Below are 18,944 nucleotides of genomic sequence, written 5' to 3'. Positions count from 1 at the left end.
ATATACAGACCTTATTTGAATGTCAACATTTCTCCCTGTAGTGTCATTTTTCTGGTCCAGGACTGTTATGGACTGAATATTTGTGTCTCCCCAAATTCGAGTTGAAACCTAACTTCCAGTGTGATAGTATTAGATGGGTATTTGGGGGCTGATTAGGTCATGAGGGTAAAGCCCCATGAATGGGATCAGTGCCCTTATAAAAGAGGCCCAGAGAGTTCAGGCACCCCTTCCACCACGTGAGGACAGGCAGAAGAGAGCAGGCTGTGACAGGAAGTGAGCCCTCAATAGACTCGGAAATCTGCCAGAGCCTTGATCTTGTACTTCCCAGCCTCCAGAAGTGTGAGAAATAAATGTGTGATTTAAGGCCCCCAGTCTGATACTTTTGTTACAGCAGCGGGAACTCAGGCAGTATCCAGTCCAGGACCCCACCCTGCATTAAGTTGTCTTGGTCTCCTCATTCTGTAATGGTTCCTCAGCCTTTGTCTTTCATGACATTTTTGAAGAGTACTGCTGGTTATTTTGTAAAACATCCTGCAATTTAGGTTGGTTTGTCTGATGTTTGCTTATAGATTGAGGTCGAGTATTTTGGGCAGGAATCCCAGAGATGCCAGGAGAAGTCCGTCCTTCTCAGTGCATCCTGTGGTGGCTCCATGATGTAGCAGGCTCATTTTTGGTGATGTTAACTTCCATCATTGGGCTAAGGTGATGTCTCCGTTGTAAAATTACCCTTTTTCTCTTTGTAACTCATAAGTATCTTGGAGGAAAATACTTTGAGACTATGCAGATTATCCTGTTTCTCACCATACCTTTTCCACCACCAATTTTTAGTATCCATCAATGGATCTTGGCCGCAACAATTATGAGGTGATTGCCCATTGGTCATCTTCTATTTCCTTCATACAGTCTACACTCATTAATTTATTTAATTAATTAATTTATTTTTTACACTCAATTTAAATTTCAGTGGCGATCTCTTATTTCCCTAATTTCTTATACGTTCACTAACCGGAAGAACTGAATGGTCAGTCTCATAGTTTAGTTCGGGACGACAGAACTAAGACCACCCACGCCACGTACACTCCCAGGGCCTCCAAGCCCCGCCCCAAGATGGCGGCCAGAGAGGAGCGGGTTGCTCCTGGTCACGTGGTCACAACGACACTTACGTGGCCTCCAGGGGACGCCCAACGTGTCCCTCGCCGCGCCCCGTTCGCCGTCCTAGCCCCTTGGACCCGATCCCAAGATGGCGGCGCCCAGCGGAAGGAAGAGTGGTGGCGACGGTGCGAGCTTATGGGCCGCGCTTCTCCTAGCGGTCGTGGCACTGAGACCAGCAGAAGCTGTGTCCGAGCCCACGACGGTGGCGTTTGACGTGCGGCCCGGCGGCGTCGTGCACACCTTCTCCCAGAACGTGGGCCCTGGGGTAACTGCCGCCGCGGAGCCGGAGGCTTGAGCCGGGCGCCCGCCGGGACCGGTCCTGGGTTGCTGCGGGAGGAGGAGGCTCGGACTTCGGGGGCGGGGCCGCAGTATGGGTGCGGACTTGGGGGCCGGCGACCCTGAGGAAGCTGGGTCACTGTCCTCAGTCCCAGTCTCCTCTCACATGCCCAGCGTCCCCAAGCAGCCCTGTCCCCTAGATCCAGGCGAGTTCCAGCCATTGGGCAGGGTGGACACAGAAGTGGGGAGAGGGAAGTTGGAGCCTGACAGATACGTGCCTCCAGGTCCCGAAGAAGGTTGACCCCCTTGCAGCTATGACTAGGAAGTGGACAGACCTTGCTCTTTCCTTCCATTGCACAAGGTCCCCCATCTTTTTCACTGAAGTGTGAGGCCAGACCCTCCTTTCCCGAGTCAGCAGGCCTACGTCTAGTGCAGCCTTGTCCCCAAGTTGTTGGAGAAGGCGCTGCCTCTTCCATCCTCCCTTTTCATATCTGTGACAATATCGATTGTTGCTATTTGTTGAATACTAACTTACAGCTGGGTACTGTGTGGAGCGCTTTGTATGTTAGGTTCCATTTTGCAGATGAGGGAAGAGAGAGATCAGAGAGGTTTGCACCTGTCCAAGAGCCACAGCAGTGCAGAGATGGGTTCCTGATGTGTCCGCTTCCAAAGTGGGTTTCTAACTGTCCCAAAGCCCTAGCTACTAGTAGGGTGGGTATTAGGGTTGGTGACCTACTCCTTCCTGTTCTTTATTCCCCAGAAGCCACATGGGTGGTTTGTCCCGACCCAGGAGCCCACTAGTAGGAAGGCAGGCAGGGAAACTCTAGGTTGTTAGCCACTAGGAGGCCTTGTGGGGCTGACTTCCAGGGACATCCGCCAGAGGTATCGGACTCTGCCTCCTTCCCCTTTAGTGCAGATGTTCAAAGGCAGGATCTTCTTAGAAAGACATCCTGAGACCCTACACTTGAACCACTAAGGATTATATCCTACCGAGCCTTTTTTCCATTCCATTTTCTAGGACAAATATACTTGTGTATTCACCTATGCTTCTCAAGGAGGGACCAATGAGGTGAGTTGTACAAAATTCCATGTAATTTAGTATGATAATATCTGTTGTCATACAGAGATGCTCTCCAGGGATAGTGGGATTGAGTCATGTGTGGGTTAACTTACATTCACTGAATGATTCTTCTTAACCAATAAAAGCAAGAGTGCTCAAGTTAAATAGTGGTGGTCGTTTCGCTCATAATTCCACAGGGTGAACAAATGTCTGGACAGAAGGAGGGACGTGAGTTGTGAATCTGCCATTCCCAAGAGCCTCTATTACAGGTGTTGTATTTGTTTCCTGTGTTGAATGACATATCACCACAAACTTAGCAGCTTAAAACAATATCCATTTATTATCCCGCAGTTCTGGAGGTCAGAAGCCCTGGTGGCTCAGGTGGATGCTTCATAAGTCAAAATCAAGGTGTCAGGTGGTCCGGGCTTTCATCTTCCAGGCTCAATTTGTTGGCAGAATTCAGTTCCTTACAATGTAGGACTGAGGTCCCCATTTTCTCCATCTGGTGGCAGAAGAGGAAGTAAAATAGATTCCAAGCACCAGAAGGGACCATTGTACCATTGCCTGCTTTGAGGGAACCATGTGGCAAGGAGTGCATGTGGCCTTTAGACAGTGAAAGCAGCCCCTGCTGGAAGCAAGGAAACAAGAACTTCAGTCCTACAGCCACAAAGAACTGATTCTGTCACCCACTAGAGTTGGAAGAAACCCCCAAGCTCTAATGGGAACAGTCTAGCCTACACTTTGATTTTGCTTGTGAGACAGCAAAGGACCCAGCCCCACCATGCCCAGACTCCCCCCCTCCCCATCTACCTCATCTCCCCTTCGGTAACCATCAGCTCATTCTTTATATCTATGGGTCTGTTTCTGTTTTGCTTTATATATTCATTTGTTTTGTTTTTTTAGCTTGCACATATAAGTGAAACCATATGGTATTTGTCTTTCTCTTTCTGACTTATTTCACTTAGCATAATTACACTCTAGGTTTATCCATGTTGTTGCAAGTGGCAAGATTTCATTCCTTTTTAGTGCTGAATAATCCATTGTGTATACACACCACATCTTCTTTATTTACCTGTGGATAGACTTGTAGGTTGTTTCCATATCTTGGCTATTATTAGTGATGCTGCAGTGAACATAGGGATGCATGTATCTTTTTGAATTAATGTTTTTGTTTTCTTCTGATCCCAGAAGTGGAATTGCTAGATCTTTTGGTAGCTCTATTTTTAATTTTTTTGAGGAATCTCCATACTGTTTTCCATAGCGGCCACAGCACTTTACAATCCTACAACAGCATACAAGGGTTTCCTTTTCTCTACCTCCTCACCAACACTTATTTGTTGATTTATTGGTGATGGCCATCTTGACAGGTGTGAGGTGATATCTCATAGTGCTTTTGATTTGCATTTCTGTGACAATTAGTGATTTGAGTATCTTTTTATATTTTTTTATCCTCACCCAAGGATATGTTTATTTATTTTAGAGAGAGTGGAAAGGGGAGAGAGACAGAGAAAGAGAAACATGCCAGTGAGAGAGAAACATCGATCAGTTGCCTCCTGCACATGTTTGGACAGGGATTGAACTCACAACTTGGGTATGTGCCCTGACCAGGAATAATCGAACCAGCAACCTTTTGATGCACGAGACAACTCTCAACCAAATGAGCCACACCAGCCAGGGATACTTTGAGTTTTTATTATTATTATTATTTTTTGGCTTACATGTAAAATTAGATTGTTTATTTGGGGTTTTTTCCCTGCTTTTTGAGGTAGTAGGACCTGCATAACTAAACTTATCTCTAAAAACTACTTTTGCTATATCCCAGATAGTTTGTAAAGATGTGCTTTCATTTTCTTTTGTCTCAAGGTAGCATTTGATTTCCTCTTTGATCCATTGGTTGTTCAGAAGCATGTTGTTTAATCTCCACGTATTTGTGTTTTTTCTAGTTTTCTTTCCATAGCTGATTTCTAGTTTCTTGCCATTGTTGTCAGAAAAGATGCTTGAGCTCCGCTGGTGTGGCTCAGTGGTTGAGTGTCGACCCATGAACCAAGACGTCACTGGTTTGATTCCTGGTCAGGGCACATGCCCAGGTTGCAGGCCTGATCCCCAGCCGGGGCGTACAAGAGGCCACCCCTCTATGTTAATGTTTCTCTCTCTTTGATGTCTCTATCTCTCTATTCCTCTCCCTTCCTCTCTCTCCGAAAAGCAATAAAACATATTAAAAAAGAAAAGAAAAGATACTTCATATAATTTCAAAGTTCTTAAATTTATTGAGACTGGTTTTGTGGCCTAGTATGTCATGTCTCCTGGAAAATGTTCAATGTGCACTTGAGAAAAAAGTGTTATCTGCAGTTTTTGGATAAAATGCTCTATAAATGTCTATGAAGTCAAACTGGTCTAATGTGACATTTAAGGCCATATTTCTTTGTTAACTTCCTGTCTGAATGATCTATCCATTGAGGTAAGTGGAGTATTAAAGTCCCCAACTATTACTGTTTTATATCCTCCTCTTGGATTGATCCCTTTAAAATTATGTAATGTCCTTCTTTGTCTCTTGCTAGAACCCTTCCTTTAAAGTCTGTTTTGTCTGATATCAGCTTTCTTTTGTTCCTATTTGCATGGAATATCCCTTTCTCTCTCTTAACTTTCCGTCTGTTTCTTTCGATCTAAAGTGAGTCTCTTGTAAGCAGCATATAGATGAGTCTTTTATCCATTCACCATCCTATGTCCTTTTGGAGCATTTAGTTCATTTACATTTAAAGTAATTATTGATAACTCTGTGCTTATTGCCATTTTGTTAGTTGTTTTTGTTGTTCTTCTCTGTTCCTTTCTTCTCTTGATCTCTTTCCTTTTGATTTGTTAGTTTTCTTTAATGTTTTGATTGGGTTCCTTTCTCTTTATTTTTTGTGTATTGTTTGTATGTTTTTGGTTTTTGGTTATCACAAGGTTCATGTATATCCATCTATACCAATAACAGTTTATTTTAAGCTGATAGGTATTTAAGTTCAATTGCATTCTAAAAGCACTGCATTTTTAGTCCTCCCTCCACTTTGTTTTTGACATCATTTTTTATATCTTTTTATTTTGTGTATCCCAACTGTTTATTGTAGTTATAGTTAATTGTGCAACATTCATCTTTTAACCTTCATATTAACATTTTAAGTGGTTGATTCACTGTGGTTATTATGTATTTGCCTTTACCAGTGAGATTTTTTCCTTTCCTATATTTTATTATTTCTGGTTGTGGCCTTTTCTGCATAAAAAAGACCCTTTAACATTTCTTGTAAGGCCAGTTTAGTGGTGGTGAGCTCCTTTAGTTTTTTGTTTTGTTTGGTTGTTTTTAAATTTAATTTATTGATTTTAGAGGGAGAGGTAGGGAGAAAGAGAAAAAAACATCAATTTGTTCTACTTATTTATGTATTTATTGGTTGACTCTTGTATGTGCCCTGACTGGGGAATCAAACCCTCAACCTTGGTGTATCAGGATGATACTTTTAACTGACTGAGCTACCTGGCCAGAGCCTGGTTTTTGCTTGTCTGGGAAACTCTTTACCTCTCTTTCAATTCTGAATAATAACCTTGCTGGATATAGTATTCTAAGTTGTAACTTTGCACTCTCCCCAGGGGTGGGAGGGGACCTCGGCATGCACACACAGCCCAGTGAGTACACAAAGTAACACCCTGCTGTACCTGCTGGATCAGTCTCAGGGTGGAGGGGCCCTTTGTATGCACCCTACAGCACCCTCCTATTCCTGCTGGATCTAGCTGGAACTGGCTGAGGACCTTCTCTATGTGGTTTCTCCTTCTTGGTTGTTGAGCAGAAGCTGTGTAATGGGCTCACAGTTGTCTCTCAGGAGGAAGTGTTCTAAATATTTCATGTGTTCTTGAGAGGGAGGCAAGCTCTGTGTCTACCTACACCACCATCTTGGGCCCTCCTTTGAATTGTACACTTTAAAAGGGTGAATTGTACAGTATGTGTAAGCTAATAATTTGTTCCTATGTCCGTGCTCCAGGCAAAAGACATCTAAGTGACCATTTACTCCCATTATAACTAACATAAAAGTGGCCTTGTTTCTATTAAAGAAAAAACTCTCATGTTAAACGTGAGTACCAGTAATCAGAGTCCATTATTACTCCTGGGAAGGGACTGTAAATTCATTTTACTAACAAACTGTCAAAATGCCTTAGGCAGCCTAGAAGGGAAAGAGTGGATTATCCATTTCCACTTGGCCCGGTTTTCAGAGGCCATGAAAATTACAATACATGGGTAGTGGTGTGTTTTGGAACCAGCTTAAAATTTTAATTTTTAAATAGCTGATACATTCACATCGTACAAAAAGAAAAACATATAAAAGGTTTATAGTGCCTTCTACTAGTCCAGTTTCGGCCCATATCCTGTGGGTAACCACAATTACTAAAATCTTATGTCTTTCACCCTAGTCTGTTTGGTTCAGTGGTTAGAGCGTCAGCCTGCAGACTGCAGGAACACAGGTTCAGTTCCAGCCAAGGGCACATACCTCAGTTGCAGGCTCAATCCCCCGCCCCATTCTGGTGCGTGTGGGAGGCAACCAATTGATGTGTCACATCGATGTTTCTCCTCCCCCACCCCCCAGTTTCTCTGAAAAGCAATGGAAAAAATATCCTCAGGAGGGAATAAAAAATAATAATTAAAAATAAATAAAATCTTGTGTCCTTTCCGAGGGCTTCTTTATCCTTCTGCAAGCAGGCATGAATGTAGTCTTCCTTTCTTTTCTTTTTTTAAAAAATTTTTCTTAATAGACATTTTTTAGAGCAGTTTTAGATTCATAGCAAAATTTAGCGGAAGACCCTTGTCGGTGTGGCTCAGTTGGTTGAGCATTGTCCCGTGTAGCAAAAGGTCGCCAGTTGGATTCTGGTCAGGGCACATGCTTGGGTTGTGGGCTCAATCCCCAGTAGGGGGCATGAAGGAGGCAGATCATTGATATTTCTCTGTCTCTCTCCCTCTCCCTTCCTCTCTCTGAAATCAATGGGGGGAAAATTGAACAGAGGCATAGAGATTTTGATATATCTTCTTACCCCTCCCCAAATGCACAGTCTCCCCTATTATCAGCATCCCCCACCAGAATGGGACATTTGTTACAGTCAGCGAACCTATATTGACATATTATTGCCACCCCAAGTTCATAGTTTATGTTAGGGTTCACTCTTGGTGAGCATTTTGTGGGTTTGGTTGAATGTATAGAATGTATAATGATGTGTATCCACAATTGTAGTGTCACATAGAGTAGTTTCACTGCCCCTGAGCAGAGTGTGGGGGCACCTGGGGACCAGGCTCCAGCCAGGAGGCCCAGGAAAATTCCATTCATTTTGCAAACTGGAAGTCGAAGTTCTCAGAGCTAGCCTGTGCACGGCCAAAGTGTGTGTCCTGGACTGACCCATGTCTTTCTTCTCTCTCCAGAAGTGGCAGATGAGTCTGGGGACTAGTGAAGACCACCAGCACTTCACCTGCACCATCTGGAGGTGAGCTATGGGTCCCAGTGGTGGGGTCCCTGGGAGGAGTTGCCTTGGCTCAGGCTGCTGGGGCTGAGGGCACTGCTGCTCTGGGCAGAAGGGAAAGAAAGGGGCAGACAGACCAATAGGGTCCTGCACCCTTGGAGGGGCACACAGAGGGAGTGCCACACTGTGCTAGGATTTGGCAAGGGTTGGAGGGCTCCCCAGGGAAGCACACTGACACTGAGGCTAAGAGGAGGTTCTGGGGACTGGGGACGTACAGTTCAGGCAGTGGCCACAGCACCAGGAAGAAGGTTTGGGCTCCCCAGATACTTGCCTGCCACTGCCACCCTCAGTCACACTTCATGGTTCATGGGCTCAGTCTCCCTGCCAGGAACTGATGCCCTTCTTGTTACCCCACTACTGGCACCCAGCTTGATGAGGGAGGGGTGAGTGTGGGACGGGATGAAGGAGAGGGAGTACATGGCCCTGGGTGGGGAGGAGGGTGACAGGACTTCATGGAATCGTGTCCCTTCTCCCCTGGGCTCCTCTGCCTAGAATGTGTCGCCTCAAGCAGAACCGATTTCTCGAGCATTTATTGTGTGCCCAACAGAAAAAGTCTAAGCTGTGACTTCACCCTCAGGGGACCAGGGTCCACACAGGAGACAGATCAACAAATTGGACACAATGGGGAAGCAGGGACTTGACATTAATTAAAGGACACTGCATGTGTTTTTCTTTTTTATTGAATTTATTGGGGTGACATTGGTTAATAAAATTACATAGGTTTCACGTGTACAATAAGGACACAGTGCATTTTTTGTTTGTTTGTTTTTTGTTAATCCTCACCTAAGGATGTTTTTTCCATTGCCTTTTCAGAGAGTGGGGGGGGTGGAGAGAAACATTGATATGAGGGGGCCACATCCACCACTGGTTACCTCCTACATGTGCCCCCGATTGGGGGTGAGGAGCGAACCTGCAACCCAGGTACATCCCCTTGACCGGGAATCAGACCCGAGACCCTTTGGTGTGTGGGCCAATGCTCCAACCACTGAGCACACCGGCCAAGGGCACACGGCGTGTTTTAATCATACCTGCAGGTGTCATCCCACAGTCTCCTACTCAGTGCTTTACAAACAGCAGGTGTTTACTAAGTGCTGTTGGGGAGAGTTGTGTCTTTCTGCTGGACTGCCCCAGGGGCCAGGATCCCAGCCTCCTCATCAGGCCAGACTGGGTCTGTGCCACCTCCCCTGGCCTCAGAGAGAAGCATCACAAAGGAAAGAGCCTGTGGTGCCCTTGTTACAGGGAAGGCTCATTACAGGGTGCATTTTACTGTGTGTAGATCGCTGCCTCTCAGGGCATGCGAGCACCAGCTCTTCGTGGGGTACAGACCCAGGCCATGTGGACACACCCAAGGAACTGACTCAGCCCCACACACCTGCTGACTATGGGGCCATCTGCTCAGCTGACGTGCGGCCTAAATGGGCCACCTCAAGGTTTTAGACATTGACTGACCCTCCATTCACTCAGAGGCTTAGAGAATCTGCAAGACTCCCTGGATGCTACTTTCCTGGCCTCCCTGCTGCCCTCTCTACTCCCATCCCTATTACTTTTTGCTTTCCACACATGGCCAGTTGGAGCTCTTCACGCTGCAGACATCATCGTCCCCTTGCTGTCACCTGTCCTCTCTTGGCTCTTCTCTCTGCTTTGGCCATACTGACCTCATGTTTATTAAATGCCCCTACTTGCACCCTCTGAGGAACCATTTCCTCTGCCTGGGCCAGCCCTCCCCCTCCCCTTACTAGTTCACTCCTGTACTTCTCACCCTCAGGATGTTCCTGCAGCCCCCACTGCAATACCTGCATGTCGTTGGCACTTGATAAAAAGCATTCTGTGAATGAGCATGAGGGTCCTCTCCCTAGAACAGCTTGTTCCCAGAATGGGAAAGAGGCTTGTCAGTAAACAAGCCAGAAGAACATTCTGGCAAAGGAAAGAAGGGATGATGTTGCAGGGCCCCATGCATACTTCCCAGAGTCAGCAACACGTGGTCCTGGGATGACCCCTCACTTTTCTCTGCAGGCCCCAGGGCAAGTCCTACCTGTATTTCACACAGTTCAAGGCAGAGGTGCGGGGTGCCGAGATCGAGTACGGCATGGCCTACGTGAGTATCAGCCGTGCACATTGGGGTGTTCCACTGTGGACAGCACATTTCAGACCCCTGAGGGGATAGGCAAGATGAGGAGATGGACATAACTTGGAAGAACATGGGACACTGCAGAACCCTATGTCTGGAGGCACAGGGGGAGAGGCAGTGTTGGTGTCTGGAGCAGGACCCTGCTGACCTCTAGAGACCTGGCAGGTAGGTGGAACAGGAAGTGGACACCCTGGCATCACTCTCCTACTGCCTGCCAGTCTCCTGCTGGTGCCCCCCAATGGAAAAGCCAACAGGAAGCTAGAGGGCAGCATGGCCTGGATGCTCAGCTCTGGGAAAGGGACAGCAAGGGTGGCAGTGGCCCTGGAGGGAATGCAGTGTGGCTCAATGGTATGTGGGGGGCAGGGCATAGCCCTTTCCAGAGGCTGGCCATACTGCAGAGCCCACCCTGTTTCTGCATTTGAGTCAGAAAGTTTGAAAACCACTTGTATCAGTCCAAGATCAACCAAGAAGCAGAAACTGTAGACAGGCAGGCATATAGAGATTTATTGCCACGAATTGGCTTCTGCCACAGTGGACTAACCAAGCAGCTCTGGAGTCCACAGGCCAGGCAGGCTGGCACGCAGGGCTGGCACTCTTGGGCACAGACTGCCACCCTGGGGTGGGATTTCTTCAGGGAAGCCACAGCGCTGCCCTGAAGGCCCTTCCCAATGCTTGAGTCAGGCTCGCCCAGGTTATCAAGGAGAAGAATCAGCTCGGGATGGCCTTTTATTACATGCACAGAATACCTTCACGGCAGCACCTAGTGACAGGTTCATTCATAGCTGCAGATGTGGCTGCTCCAAGGTGACACATCAGATTGTCACACCTTTGAACTAATAACTCTCCAGGGTCCCTTCCCTTAAAACTCTTACTTTAGCTAATTTGAGAGAGCACAATTCTAATTTTTAAAAATTGTGTTCAGGAGACTGTTGTGCTTGTCCCATTTCCATAAATTAAGAAAAAAGTTGAATTAAATACCTCCTTCCTAGGATTTGCAATGAAGTCGTGAAGTTTTAAGCCAGTTGACAATCTTTTAAGTGGATTAACCAGCCACTTCTGGATTCTCTTGTGTGCTCAGAAAAGTGTCACCCGGCTCTTTAGTAAAAGTTCGAGGCTTTAGTCTCTGCCTTTTGCAAACCAAATCGTGTTCTTTTCTGATTAGGAAAGTTTCCACTTTTTCCCTTTCAGTCTAAAGCTGCATTTGAAAGAGAGAGTGACGTTCCCCTGAAAAACGAGGAATTTGAAGTGACCAAAACAGCAGGTATGTAACAATAGATTTTGGACATGGAACTCAGCCTCTCCGGGGAGGTGAGTGAGAGTGACAACAGAGGGCCATCAGGGGGCCAGTTGGTGAAGGACTGTTGCAGGGCACACCCGGACTATAGGCCAGACTCCGCAAACTATTCCTATAAAGGGCCCCATAGTAAATGTTTTCAGTTTTGTAGGGCAAATGGCCTCTGTTGCAACTACTCAGCCTGCCCTCGTTGGGCAAAGGGCACACCATGTGTCAGTGAATGGATGTGGCTGCATTTGAGCAAAACTTTAATACTTCATGAACTTGGAAATGTGAATGTCATATCACTTTCCCATATCACAAAATATCTTTTTTTTGTTTGTTAATCCTCATTCAAGGATATTTTTTCCATTGATTTTTAGAGAGAGTGGATGGGGGGGCAGGGCAGAAACATTGATGTGAGAAAGAAACATCGATTGATTGCCTCCCACATGTGCCTGGACCGGGGCCGGGGATCGAACCTGCAACCCAGCAGGTACATGACCTTAATCAGGAATCGAACCCGCAACCTTTTGGTGCACAGGCCAACACTCTAACCACTGAACCACACTGGTCAGGGCACAAAATTCTATTTAGATTTTTATTAAAATGCCCTTAGTTCAAGGGCCACACTGTGCCAATTCCTGATTGATAGTTCATGCTCTATGGGAGGGCTGTGACCTCCACACGGCCTGGCTGTCCTGGGCTCTGTGACAAGGAACAGCTTCATGATTGGGACCTCCTGAATTCCTGAGAGCCCCTACCCTAGTCCTCTTAGCCCCGTTCAGCCACAAAGGGCAGATGCTGAACAGAAGGAGAGGTAGGGAGCTCTGGAGTTGGGGCTTGGTGTTCCAGAACAAGGGAGGACAAATGAGTGGTTAGGACAATGGACATGGGAGTTAGCCAAGTGAGCGGAAGCCCTGAGGGTCCTGGGTTTCAGGGGAAAGATGAGGCGAAGGAATCCATGTGGCTGTGGATGTCACCAGGCATGAAACCCTGGGAAGGGATGGCATGGGCAGGGGCTTTAGGGAGGAGGAGCCTGGGTCTGGATGGAGCTCCAACTGTAGGACCTTGAGGGCACAGGGACCATTCAGACTAGAGGCCAAGGACAGTGAATGTTGGATTTCAGGCAGACCCTGAGCCCCAGGGCACACAGTAGAAGGTGCACAAGGAGTCAGGGTCTGGCTGGATGTGGTGAATGGTGTTTGCAGATTCCCTGACCCTGCTGTAAAAGCATCTTATGGTCCTCAAGTTTGCCAGTGTGAGCAGGAAGTGACACAGCTTGGCCCCACCCCCATTTGTGCTCACTATGGCAAAAATGACCATAGTTGGTCCCACCTTGAATTTTCCTGTGGACTCCCACTGCCCTCAGGACAGCCCCACCAACCTCTCCACCTTTCTTCTGTCTCACCCATAAGACTTTTGGGGCTTGGGTCCTTTCCATGTGCAGTGCACATTGGGGACCTCTCTTCTCTGTCAGATCCTACCAGGCCCTACCCTGGCCCAGGAGCATCTGTGGAATCTCAAGGGCCCTACCATGCATTTCTTATTTTGCAGTGTCCCACAGGCCCGGGGTGTTCAAGGCTGAGCTGTCCAAGCTGGTGATTGTGGCCAAGGCGTCACGCAGTGAGCTGTGACCAGCAGCTCCATTGAGGGCGGCTTTCTCTCATCTCTACTAAAGGGGCTGTGCCCTGTGAGATCTGGCACATTATTGGTTTTCTAGGGGGCACTGCTGGTTTTCTTCCCTGGCTGATGTTGCCCTCCTTGGAGGGGTTCACAGGGTGGCTGAGGCCCTGGGACAAAGTCCAGCGGGCCAGGAGGTTGAGGGTGTGCTGGGCCCTTCCCCCAGCTCTCCACTTCCCCAGTCCCACTCCTCCCTTGCTCTTTTGAACACAAAGTATGAGTCTGAGCCCTGCTACTGCTCATCTTACTAGGAGAGGCATCAGCACAAGGTGAGGGGGGGTCGCAGCTTTTCTGAAGCCAGCTCTTCTCCCCTTGGGATCAGGTCTGACTCCAGATGCTCTGGGGAAGAGTTGCCCTGCTGTCCTCTGACCTCAAGCTGTTTTCTTACAATTTCCCCAGGAGACCACTTTCCAAACTAACTGGGAAGGAATGAAATGACCTTTTGTATTTAAATAAATGTTAAAAAGGAGCCACATAGACTGGGTGTCTGGTGCTGGTACCCGCCTGGCAGGGTATGAGGGGTTAGGGGCCCAGAGACAACCACAGGGGGCTGGCTGCCCTCACTTACCTTCTCTGTTGGAAACAGGCAGGCTGTGTCCCCGAGGACATGTGGAATCTTTAGGCATAACTTCTCTGCAGGTACAAAAGCAGCGAGTCCTCAGGCAGGCAGCCATGAGCCTGCTCCTAGGTCGGGGCACTGCAACTCCCTGAACACATGGGGCAGACCCTGCCACACCCAGCAGGTCACACAGGTGGCCCTGGTGAAGGGTGAGTGCTCCAGGGCAGATCTGCTCTTTTGACCCAGGTTGTGGACTTCCTTAGTTTTTTAAATCCAGGTTATAGTATGGTGATTAAAAAAAAACACCCCAAAAAACAAAAATATCCACAGGCAAACAAAAATAAATGGAACCCAAATCAGAGGTGCCTTGGTCTCCCAGCAGTAGGGGTCTGGGAGTCTGACCTCCAACCTAACTCTGACCATGTCTTCACAAGCAAACAAGGGGAAAAGAAAGCGTGTGGCTGTGAAGCAGCGTCTTTCCTAATTGGAATCACCATGTTGGATCAACGAGGACTCTCTTTACCTTTCACTCACCTTGTGTCGACCTGAGGGCCTGGACACTGCTATGCCCCACTTGCTAGAGCAGCAGTGGGCCAAGGGCATTTGGGTTCCTGCCCAAAGTCTCACACTTGTAGGAAGCAGAGCAAGGCTCTCCCCTGTCCACAACCCCAGTGGATCCCACAGACAGGCCAGTTTCGGACTGAGGTGCATGAGTGTGAAGAGTAACTGTTCTCAGAACAAATAACCATTGAAGAGGGACCTTGAGCCCCTAAGATGTTCAGGGGAAAGAATCAGCCAGCCTTAACTTATAAGTGCATTTTTCTGCCACTTCATGAGACAAGTTCTGAAGGCTCTATATGTCACAGGAAGGATCACTCTACTAAATGGCTCAGCTTCAAGGTCTGGTGAGCACAGCCAGCTGCAGGTGGCAACAAGGCCCAAGAGATGATCGCCCAGGGCCTCCTGCCAAACTGGGCAGGAGCCCTGAGGTGTCAGCGGAGGGAAGGGGATTTTTTCCACAGTCCGCCCAGAGTCATCACTACCAAATCCCTGGGTGTCACCAAGGATGCTATGCGCTAGGATACAGGAGGACATCTCTGGACACAAAGAAGCTTTTTCCCCTTTCCCCCACGTGACATGTGCGTTTATCTTTATGTAGCTTTCAGATACTTTCAAGAACAAAGCCATGCTGGCACCAGGACCTTCTGTCATAAGGAGCTGAACTAAACCCTAGTTTAAGTGTGCAGAGCCAAGCTCTGCCACTACACTAGACTATGTCACAGTGCCCGGTGCAGCAGAAATCAAGCCTCTCAGCAAGGACCACAGGTGTGTGGTGTTCACCTCCAACCTCGATTTAAAAGGCAAAAACTGGCCCTGGCTGGTGTTGCTCAGTGGTTAGAGCGTTGGCTGCAGGTTTGATCCCTGGCCCTGGGTGGGGCACATGTGGGAGGCAACCAGCTGATGTCTCTCGCATCAATATTTCTCTCCCTTTGTTCCCTCCTTTCCATTCTCTAAAGTCAATGGAAAAAAAATATCTGGGTATTAACCTCCCCCCTAGAAAAGGCAAAAACTGGCCCTAGCCAGTGTGGCTCAGTTGGTAGGAGCTTCGTCCTGTACACCAAAAGGTTGTGGGTTCGATTCCTGGCCAGTATACATACCTGGGTTGTGGGTTTGATCCCCGGCCCCTATTGGGGCACGTGCTGGAGGCAACCAATCAATGTTTATCACATCAATGTTTCTCTTTCTCCCTTCCCCTCTCCAAAAATCAATGAAAATGTCCTTGGGTGAGGATTTAAAAAAAATAAAAGGCAAAAACTGGTCAAAATTCTGATCAACATGGTGGACTAGGAAAACTGCTTACCTTCTCCCATGACCACATCAAAATTACAACCAAATTACTGAACCACCATTCTTGAGAACCACCTGAAGACTAGCTGAACGAAACTTCTATAACTAAAGATATTGAGACTGGTAGGAAGGCCAGAGACGAGGAATGGGCAGGTCCCACATTTGTGTGTGGTGATTAAGAATTGGGAGTGATGCCCAGCCAGTATGGCACAGTGGTTGAGCGTCGACCCATGAACCAGGAGGTCATGGTTTGATTCCCAGTCAGGGCACATGCCTGGGTTTCAGGCTGGATCTCCAGGAGAGGGGCTGTGCAGGAGGTAGCCGATCAGTGATTCTCATCATTGATGTCCCTCTCTCCCTCTTCCTTCATCTCTCTAAAATCAAAAAAATAAAAATTTTAAAAAAAGAATTGGGAGGGATATCTCAACTGCAGGGGTGCCCCGTGAGGAGTGAGGGTTCCCAGCCTTACATGGGGGCAGGGGGCATCATATTTTCACATCTGGCTGTGAAAACCAGCAGGGATTGCCTAGGGGAGAGGCAAAGGGCTGCCAGAAACGGAGGTGCTGCTCTTAAAGGACTTGAGAACAGACTCAGTCGCTCACAAACTTCCCCACTAAGCTCCAGTGCAGGGGTAGCAGTTCAGAAGGCACCAGGGACGTGTGGGAGAGAACTGAATTGATTAACTTCAGGCAAGGGCTGCAGGGAGTGGAGAAACTCTGGAGACAGAAGTGCTGGCAGACACCATTTGCTGCTTTGTTGAGCCCTCCCCCCAGTTCATTGGCAGGCCCAGGCAGACACTGAATCTGTGTTCTCCATAAACCTGGCTAACACTGCCCCCCACCCCGGTAATATTCTGAGACTCCACCCTGCCCAACTTACTCACCCAGCCTGAGCTGCTTCCAGTGGCCTTTCCACACAAGCAGCCTGCCTCAGCTAACTGCAGACTTCCCCCAAAATCCACAAACCTCACACGATCTCACTGACAAAGGCAAACAGTAAAAGCAATGGGTCAACCAATTATAAAGCTAGTACAAAGGTTAAAAGACAAAAGTAGGATTAGGTGGTGTAATTACAACAATAATTTAAGGGGATACACATAAAAGTAAGAAATAATGACAAAAATATAAATGTGGAGGGTTGAGTAAAAATGGTAGTGATTTTAGAATTTGTTCAAACTTAAGCGACCATCAACTTAAAATAGACTGCTGTAAACACATCTTGCTTTGTATAAAGCACATGGTAACTACAGATCAAAAATCTACGAGAGCCGGTTTGGTGTGGCTCAGCATTGAACATTGACCTGTGATCCAGGAGATCACGGCGAGATTCTGGGTCAGGGCACATGCCCGGGTTTCGGGCTCCATCCCCAGCAGGGGAAGTGCAGGAGGCAGCTGATCAATGACTGTCTCATCATTGATGTTTCTATCTCTCCCTCTCCCTTTCTCTCTCTGAAATCAATAAAGACATTAAAAAAAAAAAAATCTACAAGAGATACACACGAAATGAAGAGAAAGGAATCCAAACAACATTATAGAGAGCCATTAACACAAGAGAGCAAGAGAACAAAAAGGAACAGAGAACTACAAAAACAATCAGAAAATAATACAATGGCAATAACTGTGTACCTATCAATAGTTACTGTAAATGTAAATGTAAATGTACTAAATGTTCCAATCAAAAGACATAGGGTAGTTGAATGGTTAAGAAAACAAGACCCTTACATATGCTGCCTACAAGAGACCTGCTTTAGATCAGAGCCAAACAGATTAGTAAAGGAATAGGAAAAGATATTTCAAGCAAATGGAAATGAAAAAAAGCTGGAGTATTAGCAGTACTTAGACAAAATAGACTTTAAAACAAGGACTTTAATGAGACAAGACCATTTCGTCATGATAAAGGGACCAATCCAACAAGAGGACATAACTTGTAAACATCTACACACCCAACACAGGAGCGCCTAAATATATAAAGTAAATATTAACAGACATAAGAGAGAGATCAACAGTAATACAATAATTGTAGGGACTTTAACAGCCCATTGTCATCAATGGATAGATCTTCCAGATAGAAAAATCAATGAGGAAACTGGCCTTACGTCTCACATTAGATCAGATGGACTTAATTGATATTCATAGGACATTTCACCTCAAAACAGCAGAATATACATTCTTTTTAAGTGCACATGGAACATGTTTTAGGACAGGCAACGTTAGGCCACAAAACAGGCTGCAATAAATATAAGATAGAAATCATCAATCACAATGGTATAAACCTAGAACTCGTACAACAACAAAAAGACTCAATCCAATTAAAAAATGGGCAGAGGACCTGAATAGACATTTCTCCAAAGAGGACATATGGATGGCCAACAGATATATGAAAAGATCCTCACCATCATTAATCATCAGGGAAATGTAAATCAAAACTACAATGAGATCTCATCTCACACCTGTCAGAATGGCCATCAATAAATCAACAAGAAGTGTTGGCAAGGATGTGGAGAAAGGAAACCCTCATGCACTGTTGATGGGACTGAAAATTGGTGCAGCCACTAGGGAAAATAGTATGGAGGCTCCTCAAGATTAAAAATAGAGCAGTCATACAATCTAGCAATTGCACTTCTGGGTATTTATCCAAAGAAAAAAACACTAAAAAGATATATGCACCCCTATGTTCACTGCAGCATTATTTACAGTAGCCAAGACATGGAAGCAGCCTAGGTGTCCTTTGACAGACAAGTGGATGAAGACGTGATAGATATACAGTGGAATATGACTCAGCCATAAAAAAGAATGAAGTTTTACCATTTACAACATGGATGGACCTAGAGGGAATTGTGCTAAGTGGAATAAGTCAGAAAAAGAAAATACTATATGATTTCACTTAAATGTAGAAAGAAAAAAACAAATGGCCCTGGCCAGTGTGGTTCATTTGGTTGAACATAGTCCCATGCACCAAAAGGTTGCCAATTTGATCCCCAGTCAGGGCACATACCCAGGTTGCAGGAGGCAACCGATCGGTTTTCTCTCTCCTTCTCTTTTCCTCTCTCTCAAATAAAAAAAAATTTTTAAAAACCTCATAGATACAGAAAACTGGTGGCTGCCAGATGGGAGGGGCTAGGAGGCCAGGTGAAAAACGTGAAGGGATTAAGAGATACATATTGGCAGTTACAGTGGTCACAGGGATGTAAAATACAGCATAGAGCATATAGTCATTTATATATATATATAGTTTTAAATATATCTGTATTGATTTCAGAGAGAGGAAAGGAGAGGGAGAGAGAGAGAGAGCTAGAAACATCAATGATGAGAGTCATAATGATCGGCTGCCTCCTGCACGCTCCTCACTGGGGATCGAGCCTGCAACCCGGGCATGTGCCCTGACCGAGAATCGAACCCCGATCTCCTGGAACCTAGATTGACGCTCAACCACT

At 46.6% G+C, this 18,944-nt stretch overlaps 1 protein-coding gene across 1 annotated transcript; it reads left to right on the top strand.

The window, feature by feature from the left end:
- Positions 1-1,117: 1,117 nt before the first annotated feature.
- Positions 1,118-13,573, top strand: MYDGF (myeloid derived growth factor). Its single transcript, XM_081134176.1, has 6 exons — positions 1,118-1,417; positions 2,447-2,497; positions 7,923-7,984; positions 10,034-10,115; positions 11,337-11,409; positions 12,979-13,573. The coding sequence occupies exons 1-6, from the start codon at positions 1,241-1,243 to the stop codon at positions 13,056-13,058; spliced, it is 525 nt and encodes a 174-aa protein (XP_080990302.1). The 5' UTR covers positions 1,118-1,240; the 3' UTR covers positions 13,059-13,573.
- Positions 13,574-18,944: the final 5,371 nt, after the last annotated feature.

Source organism: Miniopterus schreibersii (assembly GCF_964146895.1).
Source record: "Miniopterus schreibersii genome assembly, chromosome: 4".
Taxonomy (NCBI): domain Eukaryota; kingdom Metazoa; phylum Chordata; class Mammalia; order Chiroptera; family Miniopteridae; genus Miniopterus; species Miniopterus schreibersii.
Note: the sequence above shows the minus strand (reverse complement) of the source record. Positions and strands in the feature narration are given on the sequence as shown.